This window comes from Balaenoptera acutorostrata, chromosome 3 (genome assembly GCF_949987535.1).
Source record: "Balaenoptera acutorostrata chromosome 3, mBalAcu1.1, whole genome shotgun sequence".
In the NCBI taxonomy this organism is placed as follows: domain Eukaryota; kingdom Metazoa; phylum Chordata; class Mammalia; order Artiodactyla; family Balaenopteridae; genus Balaenoptera; species Balaenoptera acutorostrata.
In genome coordinates, this window is record NC_080066.1 from 11,333,063 (window position 1) to 11,352,376 (window position 19,314).

The 19,314-nt window shown below is 41.6% G+C and overlaps 1 protein-coding gene across 4 annotated transcripts in view; it reads left to right on the top strand.

Moving 5' to 3' along the window:
- PRTFDC1 (phosphoribosyl transferase domain containing 1) overlaps positions 1–19,314 on the top strand; it is a 98,793-nt gene that overhangs the window by 70,376 nt on the left and 9,103 nt on the right. For all 4 annotated transcript variants that reach the window (XM_057543714.1, XM_057543713.1, XM_007189889.3 and 1 more), the window contains exons 4-5: positions 9,054–9,119; positions 18,959–18,976. In XM_057543714.1, the coding sequence (XP_057399697.1) occupies positions 9,054–9,119; positions 18,959–18,976 (84 nt within the window). The remainder of the gene's footprint in view (positions 1–9,053; positions 9,120–18,958; positions 18,977–19,314) is intronic.

Genomic DNA, 19,314 nt, shown 5'->3' on the forward strand with positions numbered 1-19,314 from the left:
CTCCCCCTTGGCAACCACCAGTCTATTCTCTGTCCGTGATTCTGTTTCTGTTTCATAGATAGGTTCATTTGTGTTGTATTTTAGATTCCACATATAAGTGATATCATATAATATTTGTCTTTCTCTAACTTACTTCACTTAATATCATAATCTCTAGTTGCATCCATGTTGCTGCAAATGGCATTATTTCACTCTTTTTTATGGCTGAGTAGTATTCCATTGTGTGTGTGTGTGTGTGTGTGTGTGTGTGTGTAGATCTTCTTTATCCATTCCTCTGTCAATGGACATTTAGGTTGTTTCCATGTCTTGGCTATTGTGAATTTTGCCGCTATGAACATAAGGGTACATGTATCTTTTGAATTATAGTTTTCTCTGGATATATGCCCAGGAGTGGGATTGCTGGATCATATGGTGATTCTATTTTTAGTTTTCTGAGGAACCTCCATACTGTTTTCCACAGTGGCTAGGGTGCAAGTTTTTGTATGCACCTAAGTGTTTGATTCCGCGGGTAAATACCAAGGAGCGCAATGGCTGGATCACACCTCATAGGATTTTGTTAGGATTCATGTAAGCAATGGCCTTAGCGTAGCGCCTGGCACTCGGTAAATGGTTCTCAAAGTTAGTTTTGACCCTACTATGTATGAGGCCCAGGGCAAGAGAACAAATGGAGATTCACGTAGCATATACCTAAATAGTTAAGGTTTTGAAACTTCACAGCTTTGTCCATGGCCAGGCTCATGTTCCTAGCCAGATCACCTGACCTGGAGGCTGCAGGAGCGGTGCTCATCCCTGCAGCCTACAAGCCCGAGCAGAGCCGTGTACCTGCTAGGCAGGGTGGGGCACCAGCTGGGCCCAGGACCAGCTCCTGCATGGTGACCGAGTCTGCCTGAACCCCTCATGGGACTGGCCAGGTTAAGCTCTCCGGGGAGTTGGGGCAGCTAGATTCTTCATGCCTCTCTTTTCCAACTCAGATGCCTCTGAGACCCTACTTCCTGAGCAGAGAGGCGGGAGGGAACACAGTTATCTGGGGAGTCCAGTCTCTGAGGCACCTGCTTTGGGTGATTTAGGGCGGCCAACTGGAAAATAGACCAACGCCTCTTTGTCTGGCTTCCCAAGGGAGGCCACCACCACCTTCCCCACCACAAATTTGGCCCTGTGAGGGTCAGGGGTGGGAGGAAAAGCCCAGTTCAGCACACATGTCCCTATTGCATAATTCTCATTAGCTCAAGCTATTCCAGAATTTTCCCCCAAAACTTCCTTTTAAGACCAAAAAGAAAAAAGCAAATGTCTTTGTGTTTTGGTATTTGTGATGTGCAAGACCTCTCTTGCCTGGCTCTAAGGATGGCCCTGCCTGTTGCGATGACAAAATGAGACTTCATTCTGCAGGCATGGGCAACTGCAGAAATATTTTGAGCTGAGAAGTCACACAAGGAAGCAGAACCCTTTGGACCCAGAGTACAATTGGGTGGGAACAAAGGCAGATCCAGTCTAATGCCAGAAAGCAATGTGTGTTTTGGAGGTCTCCCTGGCGCAGGATGTGCTACCAGCCCTCTCCCTTGGCCCTTCCTGTTCACCGTCCCATCCCCTGGCAATCTTAAAACAGGTCTGTGAGAGCTGGCTTAAGATTTCTTTACTGTTGAAAAACAATTTCCATTTGGTTCTTTTTTTTTAAAGTTATAATTATGAATCTTCCCTGGGTTATCTAGGGAAAAAAAATTGTGTGGAGAAAATGACCTTTCAAGAAATAGTCACCACTGGGATATGGTCATCCACATTTGAAAACAGATTTTACCGAAGTCCTTTGGGGTCATTGAGTTGTGTCAAGGGTTCAACTTGTTTATCTTTCTGACTCATAATTTAAAAACATAATTTAAACCAAAACAACAAATCCATACTGAGGTTTAAAACAGAAGGATATCCTGCTTCAAGGTTTCAGAGTCCATGTAAAGCAAAGTCACCGAATCTGTTTTTAAACTGAGTTTCCTCTTTCCTGGGGTCTTTTATAAATAAATTGAAGTAAAGATCCATTTTCTTCTCTCTTCTCCCTTTTTCCTTTTTCTTGGTGACCCTTTATTATTCCTACCAGCCTATAGCTTCTCATCATTGTGGTCGCTTCTTCTGACCCAAGATTGCTTTATTTCTCATAAAGAAAAGAGCTTTTCTCTGTTGGGTGGGGATTACTCTGAGCTAACCAGGACCCCTCTTACAGACTGGGTGGTGTGGAATACCAATCACAATAGAGCAGTAAATCATTGTCATTACACAGAAGGCCATTTTGTCCTTGAATAAGGTCTCATCCTGCTTGCAAAGTTACACACCAAATTCAGGAAATGCAAAACGTGTGTTCTTTCAAATGAGCTAAATTGTACATGCTAACATATACATATTTTTTTCTGGGTTAAAATGCTAGTTTGGCTTTAAAATGTATCCTTTACTAATCATGAAATTAAAGACTGATATTAACATACCTTACTAATTCATATTTTCATATTTTTCATGTTCAGAATTCACATGGATTTTCACATTTAGATTTTTCAAAGTACTGAGAAGGCTCTGATAACTGAGATTATAAAATACTAGTAATAAGAAGAAAGAAACATAGTTTGGGTGGGAGTCATTCAGACATCACAAAGGAGGTTCTGTATTCTTTCAGTCTTCCCATCTTGCAAGTTACTCAAGTCAGTTTCATTTGTGCCCCTTTCAATTGAGCTTTACAGATATTTTCTCATAGGTGTTTGTTTATAGTTTTTATTTTTTCTCTGTCTCTATTGGGCAGTAAGCTCCTTCCGTCTCCTGGACAGCTGGAGAAAGAACTTAAAGCAAGAGAAACCAAGTGCTGCCTGAGAGCACTTAGTGTCTCCCATGGGTAGAGGAAGAAGTATTAAAAATACAGCAAACTCATGGACGCAGATGCTTCAGTATAGCTCAACAAACACTGGATGCCACAATGTGCCAGCCACTGGGGGTGCAGTTAGGATGAAAATAAAGCTGTTTGTGCTGAAGTTCTCATGCCATTGGCAATTGCTGCATTCACAGAAAATTCCAGTTGGACGTGGTCTGTTGACGCGCAGATATGCATAGAGTGTTGTGGGGACACATCCAAGTCCAGCACGTCCAGGGGACTCCTGGAAAGCTTCCTAGAAGACATGATGCCTGAACTGAGTCTTGAAGAAAGACTAGGAATCAGTCCTGTGGAGAAAGATGGGGAGGTGTGACAGGAGCAACCACGAGCTAAGACATGGAGGAGGAAGCACTACGTCGTGTGCCGGGAACTCTAGGGTCTCATGCAGCACAGTGATGAGTGTCCCTCAGTGATGAGTGATGATGCGTCACCACTACGTTGTCACTAATAATATTTATCATAATTTGCAGATATTGACTTCTCTTGTAAGTTGGTGTGAAACCTTAGTCAAGGTGCTGTTATTGACAAGTAGTGTAAATCTATTTTAAATTACCTTAAGCTGAGGTGGTGGATTAAAGGAAAGAATTGGGGTATCTCATGATCCCCAAGGCAAAAATGGAGCCAGGCCTGGGAAAATTATCAGGAAACCAGCCATCCATTCTCATGTTCTACTACAGATCTTCTGCTGCCATCTTGTAAAGCAATTTCAAGGTTAACTCTTTACTGACTATAAATGGCTCCAACAGAGTACAGACGAGAGCTGATAAGGACAAAAGTGGATCTGAGCATGATCTCCAGGTGGCTTCTGTCTATTGAGGAGAAAGGTGAAAACAGCAGAGTGGAATGATGCTTATTATACCCATGAAATGGTCTACTTTAAAGATTCAGACATCACAGCTTGGGAACTGGGGAGAGGTCACTGAGAAACCCCAAAGGACCATACAGCTGAGCTTGTTTTTAATCAAGACTGTAGCCATGATGCAGAGTGGCAACAGAAGGCCATGAGTCCTTCACCACATGCCTCATGGGTGGCTGTCAGCCTCAGAAACCCTAACCTCAGAGCACGAGGCATTCTCATAGCAGTCGTGTGCTCAGTGAACTGAACGAAGAATCGTCACGAAGTCAGTGTTAGGAAACTCAGGTAGACGTGCAAGTTTCTTAGACTAAAAGTAGATGATGAGAAGACAAGGCTTACTTTAGGAACTGCTTATTACATGCCAGGCACTTTTGTAAGTGCTGAATTCGTATTAATTCATTTACTCCTCCCAATAATCCTAGGAGGTGGGAACTATTGACATACTCTTTTTATAGACAGGGACAGTGGAGCATTGAGAGGTTAAGTAGCTTCCTCAAGGTCCTACAACTAAGAGAAGGTGGGGCTGGGACTGGAACCCAGGAAGTCTGGTCCCCAGGGGACCTGGGGACACCAGCTGCCTATTCACCAGTCACCATGTTCCTTTCTCACAATTCACCCACATAGGTTGTAAGAATGAGTTTCTAAACAAAAATGATCTCAGAAACAAATGGATATTTAAATGAACAAGAACTGAAAAGAAGGCAAGTCCATTTCAAAGGAAGAAAATATTGACATGAGAGTTTTCAAACTTTTTGGCCGCCACCATCTTACCTTGAACCCAGTTAATATAACAGAGATAAGAGGAGCTGTACTGGGTGAAGCAAGGGACAGGCACACAAGCCACCGGCTCTGACTGCCCTGTGACCTCTACTTTGACCCCAGGCTGCTTAAAGGACTCTGGGACCCACACCCTACATCAACAACTGGTTAAAAAGAAAACACTGGAACTGATTCACCTGTCCTTGTTATCTGACTTGGTATCAATGTTAGAGTTTTTGAAAATTTTTTCAACAGTTTGCAACATTTTCATTAGAAGCTCTCCGGTTTGATCGTTAAAGCTTCTTATAACGAACTGTTTTGGTTTGGGGTTTGCCTCTCTATCCATTTGATACAGTACTGATGACCTTACTGAGCACAGGAGAAGAGCTGAGAGGAAGGATGAGGCTGAAAAGAAGAGGGAAAAAGCAAAGTTAAGGCATCTGTGGAGGCGGAGCATGTTGAGAAAGCCTTTGCGTGTATAGATTCTGAATGAAGCAAGTTGCTCTGACTTTGGAAGTGAATGGCTGAGAGAGTGGTTCTTTTGTTTATTTGTTTTCTTTACTTTTCCCCTTCCGGTTCCTCAAAAGGAATTCAGGATATTTATTCTTCTTCGGTTACGTTTTTTTCTAAACATTATCTAAACAGTCCACATTCTCTTGCTTGAGTAGTCACCATACCTGCTGAGCTCTTTTTTGCACCTGGAGATCAGGTCACCTAAACTAGAAATTTCCAATATATTTCTTTCTGAGGATGCCTGGACTATACGTCAGAGACTTCCTTTGCTATTTAAATAAATCCACACAACAGCTAACAATATTTCTTTCAAGATGTAGATTTCTCCTAGCCATTTCAGCTTATATATTTTACTACATTAGTACAACCGGGACCCAATTTCTTCTCCATGTTACCCTCAGAGATGTACTATTACTTCTACCTTCTAGGACTATTGTGGAGGACGGGGGTGATTAACACAAGAATAATGTCAATTCAGACAATTCTAGAATTGAACTGGATCCCTTCACTTACTAGTAGTGCCTCTTTGGGCAAGTTACTCAGACTCTTGCTGCATCCAGTTCCTTGTTTGTAAATTGGGGATTAAATAATACCTATTCTGAGCTCTACTGAACCTTAACAAAATAGATAAATTCACCCATGTACAGACTTTTCTAGCATATAGAAAAAAAGACAAAGAATCACCCAACTCATAGGAGGCTTGCATAACTGGCTTTAAAAATCCACAAAGGTAGCAAAAGAAAGGAAAATTGTAGGTCATTCTTACTTACGAAGATCAGATGAACAATCCCAAAGAAAATAGTTTCAAATCAAAACCAGTGGTGTAAAAAAAAAAAAAAAAAAATCAATCCTAGGAATATAAGGATGTTTTTGAACCACTAGAAAAATGTTATGGTTAAACACAGTGAATTTAATGCATTCAGTTAACTTCTTTTTTTCCTGAAACCCCAGCGAAACGACAGTAAAGAAATAAACAAGGTATATATATATACCCACAAGCACGAGAGGAAAGGGAGAAGACCTCAGTGGGCAAGAGATGTCAGTGTTTTTTAGGCGATAAAACTGATTAAGGAAGGGCATTGACTCAGCAAAATAGAGAAAGTGAAAATCTAAATGTCTATGGAGGCTGATTTCAAAGAGTAGAGAGGAGTCATCAGGCCACAGAATTCCTGAAAGGCTTACTAGTTTGTCACCAGGTTCTTAGAAGGTAGAGTGAGGAATGGTCTGGACGCAGCAAGGCAATGGGAAGCGTATGGATGGAGAAGTTGGACCCCTAAGTGCCCTTCTCCATCCCAGACGTATTTTCCGGAGTCATTAAACCAGGGAGCTCCAGACTCCAGTGTACTAGGGAGGATTGAGGGGTGATTATTTCCAAGGAGGGAAGGAAGGAAGAAAGGAAGGGAGGGAGGGAGGAAAAGGAAGAAATCAGTCACAGCTAGCATCTACTGAGTGCTTACCATATGCCAGACTCTGTTCTAAATGTTCTGTGTGTATTAATTCATTTGATCTTCTTAACAGCCCACCAGATAGGAGAATAAATGTGCAAAAGTAGCCAAGACAATTTTTTAGAACAACAAAAAATTGGGACTTGCTCTACCAGACACTAAAACATACTAAAAAGCTACAATAATTTAACGGTATGGTTTTGATGCTGAAATAGACATTTTTGGTTAATGAAACAGAAGTATATAGAAATTGATCCTTGCATATTAGAATGAAGGATATGATAAAAATGACATTTCAAACCAGTAGGGAAAAAAATAAACAATTCAATAAATGGTATTAGGACAATTGACTGTATACACACTTGGAAGATATAAATTCCAGATGAATATTAAGGGCAAATCTAATATTAAAAATACGTTATAAGCTTGGACTAAGGTGAGGCCTTCTGAAATAAGACTTGCTTGAAAACACACTAAATTTATGACTTAGAGCACTGTATTCAGCTTTCTGATGTATTGTGTTTTTTTTCTGATCAATGGAATAGAGATGATAATAGTAGAATTATTGTGAAATTTACTCTGATCTAGCAGAGTATAAATCTCTTTTTTTACATTAAACTTTGTGGTTTATTTGTTCCATCCAATTCTGCATACCTCAGTCCTCTGGAGACACTGAAATTTTATTTTTCTTGCTGCTATTACCATGTGTGAGTCTAATACACAGAAATTCTCTCTATGTTAACTCCTCTTATCTCAGCACCTCTAGAAGTGACAAGAAAATTTTCTCCTTTGACATTTTTGACAAGTTCTCAACCTGCTGACATGACTGCTTGTGAATATATGATTATATACGCCTGTACAAAAACAGCAAAAGATCAGCGAATTCTGGATAGTCTTTGATTTTCTCCTTTTAAGATCAGTTCCCAAAAGAAGAAAATCATTGGTTTTATCTAACTTATGGGCCACTTCAAGCATTGTCTCCACTCCTTTGCAGTAAGGAATGAATGCTTTCAAAGTGGAAGTAAGAACATTTTAAGGTCATTTTTTTTTTCACTTGAGCAGTAAGGTAAAAAAATAAAAGGCTGCTTCACTGGTAAAACTGTTATATTGGTTGGTTGGCTTTTTTTTTCCCTTTCTGGATGACCAGTGCTATGACAAAGTAACTCTAGGTCTAGACTCTCAGTTGCAAGTGACAGAATCCAATTCAAACCAACCCCAGGGAAAATTATGTGAAGGGAATGAATTGGCTTAAGTAGCTGGAAAGTTCAAGGTTGGTTATAGCTTCAGGCATAGCTGATTTATACAGGTAAGGCCTGGCTCCACCTGATCCAAATGGAATGAACTCTCCCGAGAAAGAAGCAGGACCTTCTTGCCAGAATAAGGGAGAAAAGCAGTGAACTAGCCAAAGCAACAGCTGTCCGCAGCAGTAACCGAAGATGTTTCCTGGTTCAGCACAGTGTACATCTGGTCCCTCTATTGGTGTCTTCTCACTTTGGTTTTGGTTTGGATGAAGGGACTGCAACATCGCAGCAGTCTTGCTTGGTCATGAAACCAATTGCCTGTAGGATATCTGCTTCGGTTCCTTTAATGCCTCTTTGCAAGGAGGCCAGAAAACAGCTGCCTGCTCTCTGTTTCCCATTCTGCCCCCATGTTATTCTATTGTGATATTTATACTAAGGAACAATCCATATTTTGTTCATGGTGTGTGTGTGTGTGTGTGTGTGAGGTTTAATTGGGACAGGATAATGTCCTGTATATAAATATTGTGGAAAGGAATGCTCATAACCCCTGATAGGATTTGAGTGAAAAGGCTTTTTTTAAAAAATTGTAGTATAGTTGATTTACAATGTTGTGTTAGTTTCTGGTGTACAGCAGTGATTCAGATATATATATTCTTTCTCAGATTCTTTTCCATTATATGTTATTACAAGGTACTGTGATAACGTCTTCCAAATGGGGTTCTGGGTCTCATATTCCTGGAACTGCAGAAAGTTCCTAAGCCTTCATCATCCATGTCTGAAGGTCTGACTGTAATAGTTGTTGAGCCTTGGCCTGTCAGAACTGCCCTCAACACCAGATGAGGGATTGGACCAGCGCTGGTAGGGAGTAGAGGGGGTCTCTAACCTCTCTGGGAACCAGTCTAATTGTTCCCCACTGCAGGGCTGTAACTGAGGCCCGTTGGCACAGCTGACAAATGCTAGGCCCCTCCTGGGGCTCCCGTAGCCCCCCCTCACCCCAGGGAAGTTCAGGAGCATGACTGTCTCCTCCAGTTCCATCTGTCTCAGAATAGGTTCAGGCACCTTCCATGGTTTTTTTGTCCCAAAATTAGGTTTGCTTGTCCTCTCTCTACTCCTTCCATCCCCTCTCCACACAGACTCGCCCGCCAGCCATTAGAGTGCTTTGTCTCAAGCACAGTGGCAGGAGAGTGGCTCTTGGTAACCATAGGCAACCATGAATCTGTACCAGCTATTTGTGCTATATTTGTAAGGCGCAGTCTCGCCACTGGCCGGGTAGACAGGGAAACGTGCTTTAAAGGTTTTCTTGTACAGTAAAATATTGTTTCCCCTTTTTCTTTTAGAACGACCAGTCCATGGGCGAGATGCAGATAATTGGAGGTGATGATCTCTCAACACTGGCTGGAAAGGTTCGTTCATGTAACTATGCTCTGTGCACACTGAGGCATTGAGGTTGTGGGGAAATCAGTGACCTTCATTTCAGGTCAGCGCTGTAGTCCATTTTAGGCACTCTCCCGGGTTTGCTAATTCATGCAAATGGATGTGTGAATCCTTTTAATGATTTCTTCTTTTATAAAACACTCCTTCTATCACGCTTCCAAGACCTGATGCGAACCGAATCTTTTGTCTCCAGGCTTCCTTCCAAGCTTGTTTCAGACAACCTCACATTGCAAAACCCCTTAGCATTCCTTCTTCTCTTTCCCTTTCTTTTCCTACTCACCCTTTCAGGTACCTCCTGAAAGGGAAGACTTTTCCTTTATTTGTCTGCTTTTCTCCTCTCATCTGTGCCTCAGCACCTAAGCACTTCAGTAAGACATTAAAACAGGTTTGTTGAAATGTTTAAAATTTAGGCAGGGAATAAAAAAAGGATATCTGGAGATTTTTTTCATTTTTCAGCACTTCGCCTTTTTTCCCCGCATTAAAAAGAATGTAGCCCAGGAGATCATGAGGCAGACACCTCCGATGGTAACTTGGAGTTCCAAACCTGCCAGTGCTTAATAATAAAGTGAAAACCTGTTTGGATTCTGACATAAATCCATGCATTTGGGAAGGAAGAGTTGTTTCATCCAGCAGATGGTCTTTGTGCAAATGTGATCTGAAATGCAAGCTTTGCCATGAGTGAAAGCGACACAGAATTTGTTTTTGTTCACCTCTGCTGACGTATCTTGTATTCATTATCCCTGAGCAACTTCAGCTTTCTAAGTGAAACGGATCAGTCTATTATACAAGCTTAATCTCTCATATTTGCAGTTGTTATTGTTTTGCAATGCCCTCATGGGGAAAGAAAGAGCAGCCACATTTAATTTTTAAAAAAAGGTATAATAACACTAGGAACACTGCAGAGCCACAAGGACTAACTACAGAACAGCTTGCTTCCCTCTCCTCGGAAGATAGCATAGCATCTGAGTGTTAAATTGCTATCTAGTAGGAAATTGTGCCCCGCAGAAATTGGAATTAACTTGTTGGTGTTAATGTATGTATTACATGGCCACCATTTAATGTTACTACATCAGTGCATAAAATATTATTTGATATTTGAGTATTTTATCCTAGAAAGATAAAATACTCAAAGCAATTTCCAGAAATTCATAACTTCTAACAACCCTGGAGTGGTCTTTAAATGATAAGTCATTTTAGTACTTTGTTGTATGACACTGCCTTGTAAGTTTATTACACAGGAGAATTATCGTACCTTGTGCATTTACCATGGAAAATGTCAATGTGGCAACTCTAAGAATAGCGAAGGAATGCCAAGAAAAAATTTGCACAGAAAAAGTGTAGTCTTTCTCTCCTGCCTTCTAAAACCATCTTCTATTTTGTTTTAAAGTGATTTTCCCTCTTAAGTGAGCACTGGATATTCCCTTCCTTTAAGAGATAGGATAAAGGTTATAATTTTTTAAAAAGAGAGAGCGAGAGGAGATTGAGGAAAGGGTAGTTTCTTACTGGGGGTGGAGTCAGCAGAGGAGGTAACAAGGCTGTGCCTCAGTTTCCCCACCTACAATTACTGCAAAGACCACCCCCATCATGAGAAAGTAGAGATCATGGAAGTTGAGGTAGGAAAAATGGAAACCAGCCAGCAGTAAGTCTGAGCAGGAGTGGGCTTCAGTTTTTTGCTAGCATGACAAATGATTCGTCTAGGTTACCAGGTGCTGTTATGTGGTGCTGTTATGTTTCCACTCTCAGTGTGTGCATAGACACACTTCTATATACATTCAAAGGTATGCCGAGTAGAACCCCTTGGGCTTCTTGGGTAAATGTTTTCAAGATGAATCACCATTGATAACCAGGTTCTCAGCTGTCTCAACATGCAGCTCCGGTCCCTAGGCTCATGTCAGAAGGGAATGTTTAATGAACCAGTGTAGACCACACTCTCTGCTTTCAAATATATCTTGAATCTGCCTATGTCTCTCCATCTCCATGGTAACCATCCAAATCTAGACCTTGCTACTCAAAGTTGTGGTCTAGGGCAGGCATCGGATAAACTTTCCAGGTAAGGGCCAAATAGTAAATATTTTTCGGTTTTGTGGCCCACACAGTCTTCTGTTCAACGACTTCACTCTGCCATCATAGCATGAAAGCAGAAAGCTGCCATAGATGAAATGGAAACCAATGGACATGGCTGTGTTTCAATAAAACTTTATTTACAAAAACAGGCAGCAGGCCAGATTTGGCCAATGGGCCATAGTTTGCTGACCCTTGGTCTAGAAACCAGCAAGGTCAGCACCACCTGGAGGCTTATTAGAAATGTAGTATCTCAGATCCCACCCCAGATCTACTGAATTAGATCTTCATTTTAACAAGATCCCGGACATGATTCCTATCCACATTAAAGTTTGAGAAGACTAGTCTCTAGGACGAGACTAGCTCTGTCCCTCTTCTGAGCTGCTGTGAAAGCCTAACCAGTCTCCCTGAACTTACCTTCACTTAACTAAGCCACTCTGCAAACCATTCTCCAAGAAGCAGTCGAAGGGATCTTCTTAAAATACAAATTGGATCACATCACTTGCCTACTGAAAACCTTTCAGCAGCCTGTCAATTAAGGTTGTCAGACTTAGTAAAAAAAAAAAAAAAAAAAAAAAAAAAACAAAGCAAAAAAACAGGATGCCAAGTTAAATTTGAATTTCAAATAAACAATGAATAAATTTTCAGCATAAGTGTGTCCCATGCAATGTTTGGAACACACGTAAACTAAAAAGTTGTTCTTTATCTGAAATTCATATGTATCTGGATGTTCTGTATTTTACCTGGCAACCCAGTGCTCTGAGATTACAGTCCGGCCTCCTTATCACAGCCTCAAAGACCCGCGTGATCTGGCGCTGTCTCCCTCCCAACATCACGGTACAGCGTTCATCCCCACCTCGCAGTGCCGTAAGCACGCTGGCTAAGCTCCTTCCTGCCAAGACCTCGGACAAGCCGTGGCCGCCACCTGGAATCCACTTTCCTCCTATCCGTCAGATTTCAGCCTAAAGGCTCCCGTGTAAGGGAGGCCTTCCCCGACTCTCGGTCTGAAATGAGCACAAGCTCTTCCCCTCTAGCCGTCCCCCCCGCCCCACATTCTCCATTCAGTCTCTATACCCACCCCGTTTCCACTGAAGCCCTTTCCATAACTTCCGGTGTTTATTTGGGGCTTATTTTTTTTATTTGCCTATTTCCCCCACCAGGATGTCAGTGTGATGGGGGCAGGGACCATTCTGTCCCAGCATCGTGCACGGCACCTAGTCCGCAACAGGTCGGAATAAGTATTTGGTGATCGAGTGCAGGCTCTTCTTTCTCTTAGACAGAAATCCGAAAGACCTCTTCAATTAAGTTTGGGAACGGGCGGACATGGCAGAAGGAAAGGGTAAATAGAAGCCCACCTGGTCACATGGAAGGACGATCACCCAGCTGGTTTGGTTGGGAATTGGATGAGTGATGTCGAGTGAGGGGACATTCTCTCTGTAGAAGCAGAAGGGCTTCAGTGTCCCAAGAGAGTCCAGGCTAGACGGAGTTGGTGAGTGCTACACACCTGAGGTGGAGGATGAAAAAAATTTCACTTAACATTTGGAATTTCCTTTTCCTTAAAAGGATAAAGGCATTCATATGGCCTGCTCCGCTCATCCCTTCTTCAGCATTTCAGAAAAGGCTATCCATTAAGAGTTTGAGAGAACTTTAAAAATAAATTTCAGGGATTTCCCTGGTGGTCCAGTGGTTAAGACTCCACGCTTCCCATGCAGGGGGTGCGGGTTGGATCCCTGGTCAGGGAACTAAGATCCCGCAGGCCACGCAGAGTGGCTGAAAAAAGAAAAAGAAAAAGAAAAAAAAATTCAGAGGCCCTTCAGAGTTTTTCCATCATGCAGAATGCACACCAGCTGGGAAAAAAACTTAAAAGGAAAAGGCACCCAACAATGAGTGGGTCCTTTTACCAATGGTGGAAGAAGAAAGTCTGAAACTGCAATAAGTGTCTGCCTGGGATGGAAGATGCTTTGGGTGAATATCTACGTTGGAAGGGTTGTTACAAGCCATCAGCTAACTTATCCCTTCTCATAGAGTAATCACACAATTTCTCAATCAACAAATTTACATTGAAGTTATACTTATTATATTATTACTCTGCCATGAACTTATTCAGGCCGCCTTTTTGTTAATGCTCGGTACCCAGAGAAGAACTTCAGGGATTCTTTCCACCCACGACTGTTTCCTTGAGCTTAAAGAAATCCAGAGAAGGAATGATTCCTTAGGACTGTAATCATCTTAGAGAGAAGAGGGTGAGGTTTTACTTGGGACCAGAACGTCTGGGAATAGCACCGAAGAGGGAGAGAGATTAGCGTGTGGAAAGGGGGAGGAAGGGGAGGGAATAGCAGAGCCAGAGGACAGGAGTGGCCCAGTGTGACTGAAGGAAATTAGTCAAAATTAGGAAAACGATAATTTGAAAAACTGAAAATGTCGACTGAATTTGGTTTATAGAATATGTTGAATAACTAGTGTAACTTGCTCGGAAAAGCAAAGAGCCGCAAAAGTTGCTGAGCCGTGGTGACATCATGAAGCTGTGTTTTGGGGAAAATGCACCTGATAGGAGGGTAGAATCAACTGAAAGAAGGGAGAGACTCCAGGTAGAGAAACCAGTTAGGAGACCACCTGATTGTCCACTTGATTGATTGACTGATTGGAGCACTTGAACTACAGGAACGAAGTAGGGGGTGAAACAGAAGGAATAGCCCTCTCCAAAGGGGCAGGAAGGAGTTCAATGATTCCTGAAAGAGGGGGGGTTAGAAAGGATTTTTTTAAATCAAATTTGTTTATAGAAGGACTTTTAAAAACATGGGAAAATCACCTGTATAATTTTCCATGCATTGTAAACCCCATAACTGTACTATGTAACTTCTTAAGTCCTCTATAGATGTGCAAGTTAAAATGTTTAGGAAAGGGAGATTCTAGACAGCCCCTGTGCTCCTTTCTGTTTCTTGGCTTCTTTTATTACCTCTTCTTCCTTCCTTCCTTACTCCCTCCCTCCCTCCCTCCCTTCCTTCCTTCCTTCCTTCCCTTCTCTCTCCTTCCTTCCTTCCTTCCTTCCTTCCTCCCTCCCTCCCTTCCTCCCTCCCTTCCTTCCTTCCTTCCCTTCTCTCTCCTTCCTTCCTTTCTTCTTTCCTCCCTCCCTTCCTTCCTTCCTTCCTTCTTTCCTTCCTTCCTTCCTCCCTTCCTTCCCTTCTCTCTCCTTCCTTCCTTCCTTCCTCCCTCCCTCCCTTCCTCCCTCCCTTCCTTCCTTCCTTCCTTCCCTTCTCTCTCCTTCCTTCCTTCCTTCTTTCCTCCCTCCCTCCCTCCCTTCCTTCCTTCCCTCCCTCCCTCCCTCCCTCCCTTCCTTCCTCCATTCTTTTTTTTAAAGCAAAAGGAGGAAAACTCCCAAGAAAGGCTGGCTGCGTCATGGTTCTAAGTAGGTCACGGCAGTTGAATACAGGGAGCCCTCAATGATTCAGTTCAGTGGCCCCTTCAGCTCACAGCATTAAAAGCATTTCACTTGGTGTGTTTAAGCTGTCTGCACAATGCGCTCTCTGGCTGATTTTTTTCAAAGTTGATTTAATCCTGGCACTTCATAAAATTTGTGTATCCATCAAAGCAAGACAATTTTATTCATGTTCAAGAGAAATCTCTGAAAGGGTGGAATAAAACCAAACGCATGGAAACAGGCCCAAATCCGGCAATGGAAAAACACAGATGTGCAGGTTAAGTGCAAGATTTCAGGAGACGTGCCACCCCACCCCAAATAAGTTTCTAATCAAATGCCAGAGTGAAGCATCGGAACCTGCCCACCTTTCCTCCTTGGCTGCCTTAACTGTTTAAATCATTCCTTTTAAATTGCATCTGACTAGGCTGAGAACAATAACGGAAATGCCCACCGACTGACGATTCTGGCAATTTTGTGAATTATCACATAAAGTGGAGCGCTGGACTGCATGCCTTTCTCCATGGGGTTGATATTCACAGTCCTGTGCACGCTCAGCTCACCATCATTCCTGCCACCATCCCTCTGCTGGGTGTGACCACAGCCGCAAAAACACGTTGCTGCAGATTAGACCGTGGTGTGCTGACCGTTGTGCGTTTTGAAAGACTGAAAGGAATAACCTATTTAAGAAAACCATTTAGATGTGCATAACTCTTTCCTTCTTTCTTTTCTTCTTCTCTTTCTTCCTTCCTTTCTTTCTCTTTAGGAAACCCGATGGGATTAGCTTCAGTCAGGATCATGCAATAGCAAAGAGAGGACACACTCTGGAGAGTCCCCATAGGATTTTTGCCTGCGGTTCCCAAGCTACAGATTTTACTGGCTTTCTGGGAGGAAATGAGCTAGGTGTGAGGAGATGACTGAGGTGGTGACTGGCGAACATCTCAGATTCAGTGATTGGAGTTAGCAGATCGCAAGTGTTTAAGGGAGGCACAGTATGTTCTGAAAAACTCCCAAGGTTGCCCACTGAAGAAAATGGGAATTTTAGAAGATTTCTTAAAGCAAAATTAAAAGCAATAGACATTAATAATAGCTCAGTTAAGGAGGGATTATACATCATTAAGGAGAAAAACGGAGGGGATGTGTCAAAAGTATAATGAACCAGAGAAAGAAAGAAGGTCAGAATTGTTGATTTGTTCCACGGGCAGTTTTCTGAGCCCCTACTACATACCAGTCTCCATGTTACATGATGATCATATAAAGATGAGTTAGGGGGCCTCCCTGGTGGCGCAGTGGTTAAGAATCCGCCTGCCAATGCAGGGGACATGGGTTCGAGCCCTGGTCTGGGAAGATCCCACATGCCGTGGAGCAACTAGGCCCGTGAGCCACAACTACTGAGGCTGCGCGTCTGGAGCCTGTGCTCCGCAACAAGAGAGGCCGCGATGGTGAGAGGCCCGCGCACCGTGATGAAGAGTGGCCCCCGCTCGCCGCAACTGGAGAAAACCCTCGCACAGAAACGAAGACCCAACACAGACAAAAATAAATAAATAAAATAAAGAATTAAAAAAATTAAAAAAATAAAAAAAAATAAAGATGAGTTAGTCTTTGTCTCTTAGCTTGTGGAGCTAATCTTGGTCCATTAAAGTATCAAGAGATTAGTTCTCTTGGACAATACTGAAAATGCTTCCAAAGTTGGGGTAGTCACTTTCTCTCTACTCAAGGAGGGTTTTTCAAGGCAGAGCCAATCTTCCAAAGGTACTAAAAGCATTGCTGTTTTTGGAGGTGAGCTTTTCACACAACAGGCAGGCCACTAAAAATCCAGGAGTCAATCCATATACCACTAATGAAAGAGTTTGAAAACACTGTTGATGTTCTATAAAGGAAAATAAAGGTATATGTAGTGACTGCTCTGTAGAACTCACTAAAGAACTCCAGTTTTCTGCTTAGTCCCCTTTCAAGAGCAGGTGGTTTTTCTATACTCGTATTCCCGTGCCCATCATTTAGGAGCCTGTAAATAATTCTACTTTTTTAGTACTCTGCAGAACTCAGAAAGTCCTCTGTGTTGTTACAGACAAAATTAATTAAAAAAAAGACTAAATTAAAAGAGATTAAATATCCAGTGCACGGTCTTAGATTAGACAAACTAACTACAACAAAAGCCATCTGAAGGACAACTGGGAAAAGTTAAATATGTACTAGGTTTATATGATATTAAGAAATTATTGTCGAGGGGCTTCCCTGGTGGTGCAGTGGTTAAGAATCCGCCTGCCAATGCAGGGGACACGGGTTCGTGCCCCGGTCCAGGAAGATCCCACATGCCACGGAGCAACTAAGCCCGTGCTCCACAACTACTGAGCCTGTGCTCTAGAGCCCACGAGCCACAACTACTGAGTCCACTTGCCACAACTACTGAAGCCCGTGCGCCTAGAACCCATGCTCTGCAACAAGAGAAGCCACCGCAGTGAGAAGCCCGTGCACCACAACAAAGAGTAGCCCCAACTTGCCGCAACTAGAGAAAGCCTGCGCAGCAACGAAGACCCAACGCAGCCAAAAGTAAATAATTTAAAAAATAAAAATAATAATAATAATAATAAATAATTGATTTTAAAAAAAGAAATTATTGTCAAATAAAGAAGTGTGGTATACATATACAGTGGAATGTTATTAAGCCATTAAAAAAAAAACCAAGGAAATCCTGCCATTTTCAACAACGTGGATGGACCTTGAAGACATTACGCTAAGTGAAATAGGTCGGACAGAGAAAAACAAATACTGTGTCATCTTACCTATATGTGGAATCTAAAACAAAACAAAAGCCAAACTCACAGGAAGAAAGGTCAGATCTGTGGTTACCAGAGGCAGGGTGTGGGCCCGGGGAGTTGGAGGAAGCTGGTCAAAAAGCACGAGCTTCCAGCTTTAAGTCAGATAAGTCTAGAGATGTAGCATACAGCATGGTAACTCTAGTTAACACTACTGAGCGATACATGTAAAAGTTATTAAAAGAGTAAACCCTAAGACTCCTCATCACAAAGAAAAGATGGTTTTGCTTCTTTTGCTTTTTCTTTGTATCGTATCTACGTGAGAGGATGGCTGCTGACTAAATTTATTGCAGTAATCATTTCACAATATATCTAAGTCAAACCATCGTGCTGTACACCTTAAACTAACATAGTGGAGTATGTCAATTATATCTCAATCGAATGGAAAAAATGAAAAAAAATAAATTATTGCCATTTTTGTTAGAGGTGCTAATACTTTGGCTATGCATAATGTGCAATGTCATGATAACTTTAATATAAAATACATAAGCATTTTTTTAACATCTTTATTGGAGTATAATTGCTTTACAATGGTGTGTTAGTTTCTGCTTTATAACAAAGTGAATCAGTTATACATAAACATATGTTCCCATATCTCTTCCCTCTTGCATCTCCCTCCCTCCCACCCTCCCTAATACCAACCCCATAAGCATTTTTAAATACTTTTAACAGTTACAAACACACCAACATCTAGAAAATCTTTAGACTTTTCTATTTGATTTTCATCATGTGTATGCATTACCTTGATTTTTTAAATGTATTTAATTAATTTTGACACTATATCTCTGGATTTGTGCCTATACAAATCCCACTTCCCAGCCACCACTATATCTTGTAGTTGAAACTAATCACTTCAAGGATGAGTCTTGTTTTGCAAGGCTCTGAGCTTTCAGAAAAACAGATTTAATTATGTTCAGTGCACTTTATTTAATTAGGCAAGAATGCAGACTAACAGTTTAAAAGGCGTTTTCATTATAAGATTGAAATAAAAAGAGATTGTGAACTAGGACATTAAATTAACCAAGTATTCTCCCAGTATTCTGGTTGGTTAATAGGCATGGTTGATAAGCCTCAATCAAACTAAAAATGCACACCCTAACTAGCTGTGATGGGTTGATGGTTAAGAATATAGCAAATGCGTTCAGGATACCAAGGGGACTTCTTAGTCAGTGTGATCCACCGGGGATACTGTGGGCATGACCTATTTTAAAAACGGACAAAATAATCTTATACTTTAATGATAAAATTAAGATTCTTTAATGGATTTAATGAATAAAAAGACTGTACCTGTACAGACACCAATATTGCAGCACTCAGTAATTCCAGAAAGACTGTTAAAATGAATCTGGAAGCCTAGATTACCTCCAAACATTCGGGTTAGATGGACGGCGGAGGACAAGCTAAGCTAATTGTGAAATTCTAACTCTCAGCAAACTGTGTGTTTATCTTATGAGCCAGATTTGCCTCATATTCTGAATAGTTGTGTTTTTTGTTTTGTTTTGTTTTTTTATTTCAGAATGTCCTCATTGTCGAGGTAAGCTGACTTTTATTTATCCATTCTTGGAAGCTGAAAGAATCTAATGGTGAGTTTCGAAATATAGAACTTGTTATCAAACTGGCCAAGGATTTATTGAATTCCCACTGTGTTTAGGGCTCTTCAAATTTACAGAATAGGAGTCAACTAGAATCACTGGCTTGAAATAACTTAGAATGGAAGCTTTGCAATAATAGTTGCATGGTACTTTATCTGGTTTTATATCTAATGCCACCCATGTCTAAATTGGTTCTTATACCTATTTGTGAATCAGACATTTTCACAGAAGAGAAAACTAGCCCACAGAACCAAATTTTTTTAATAGCAAAACCAAGGTT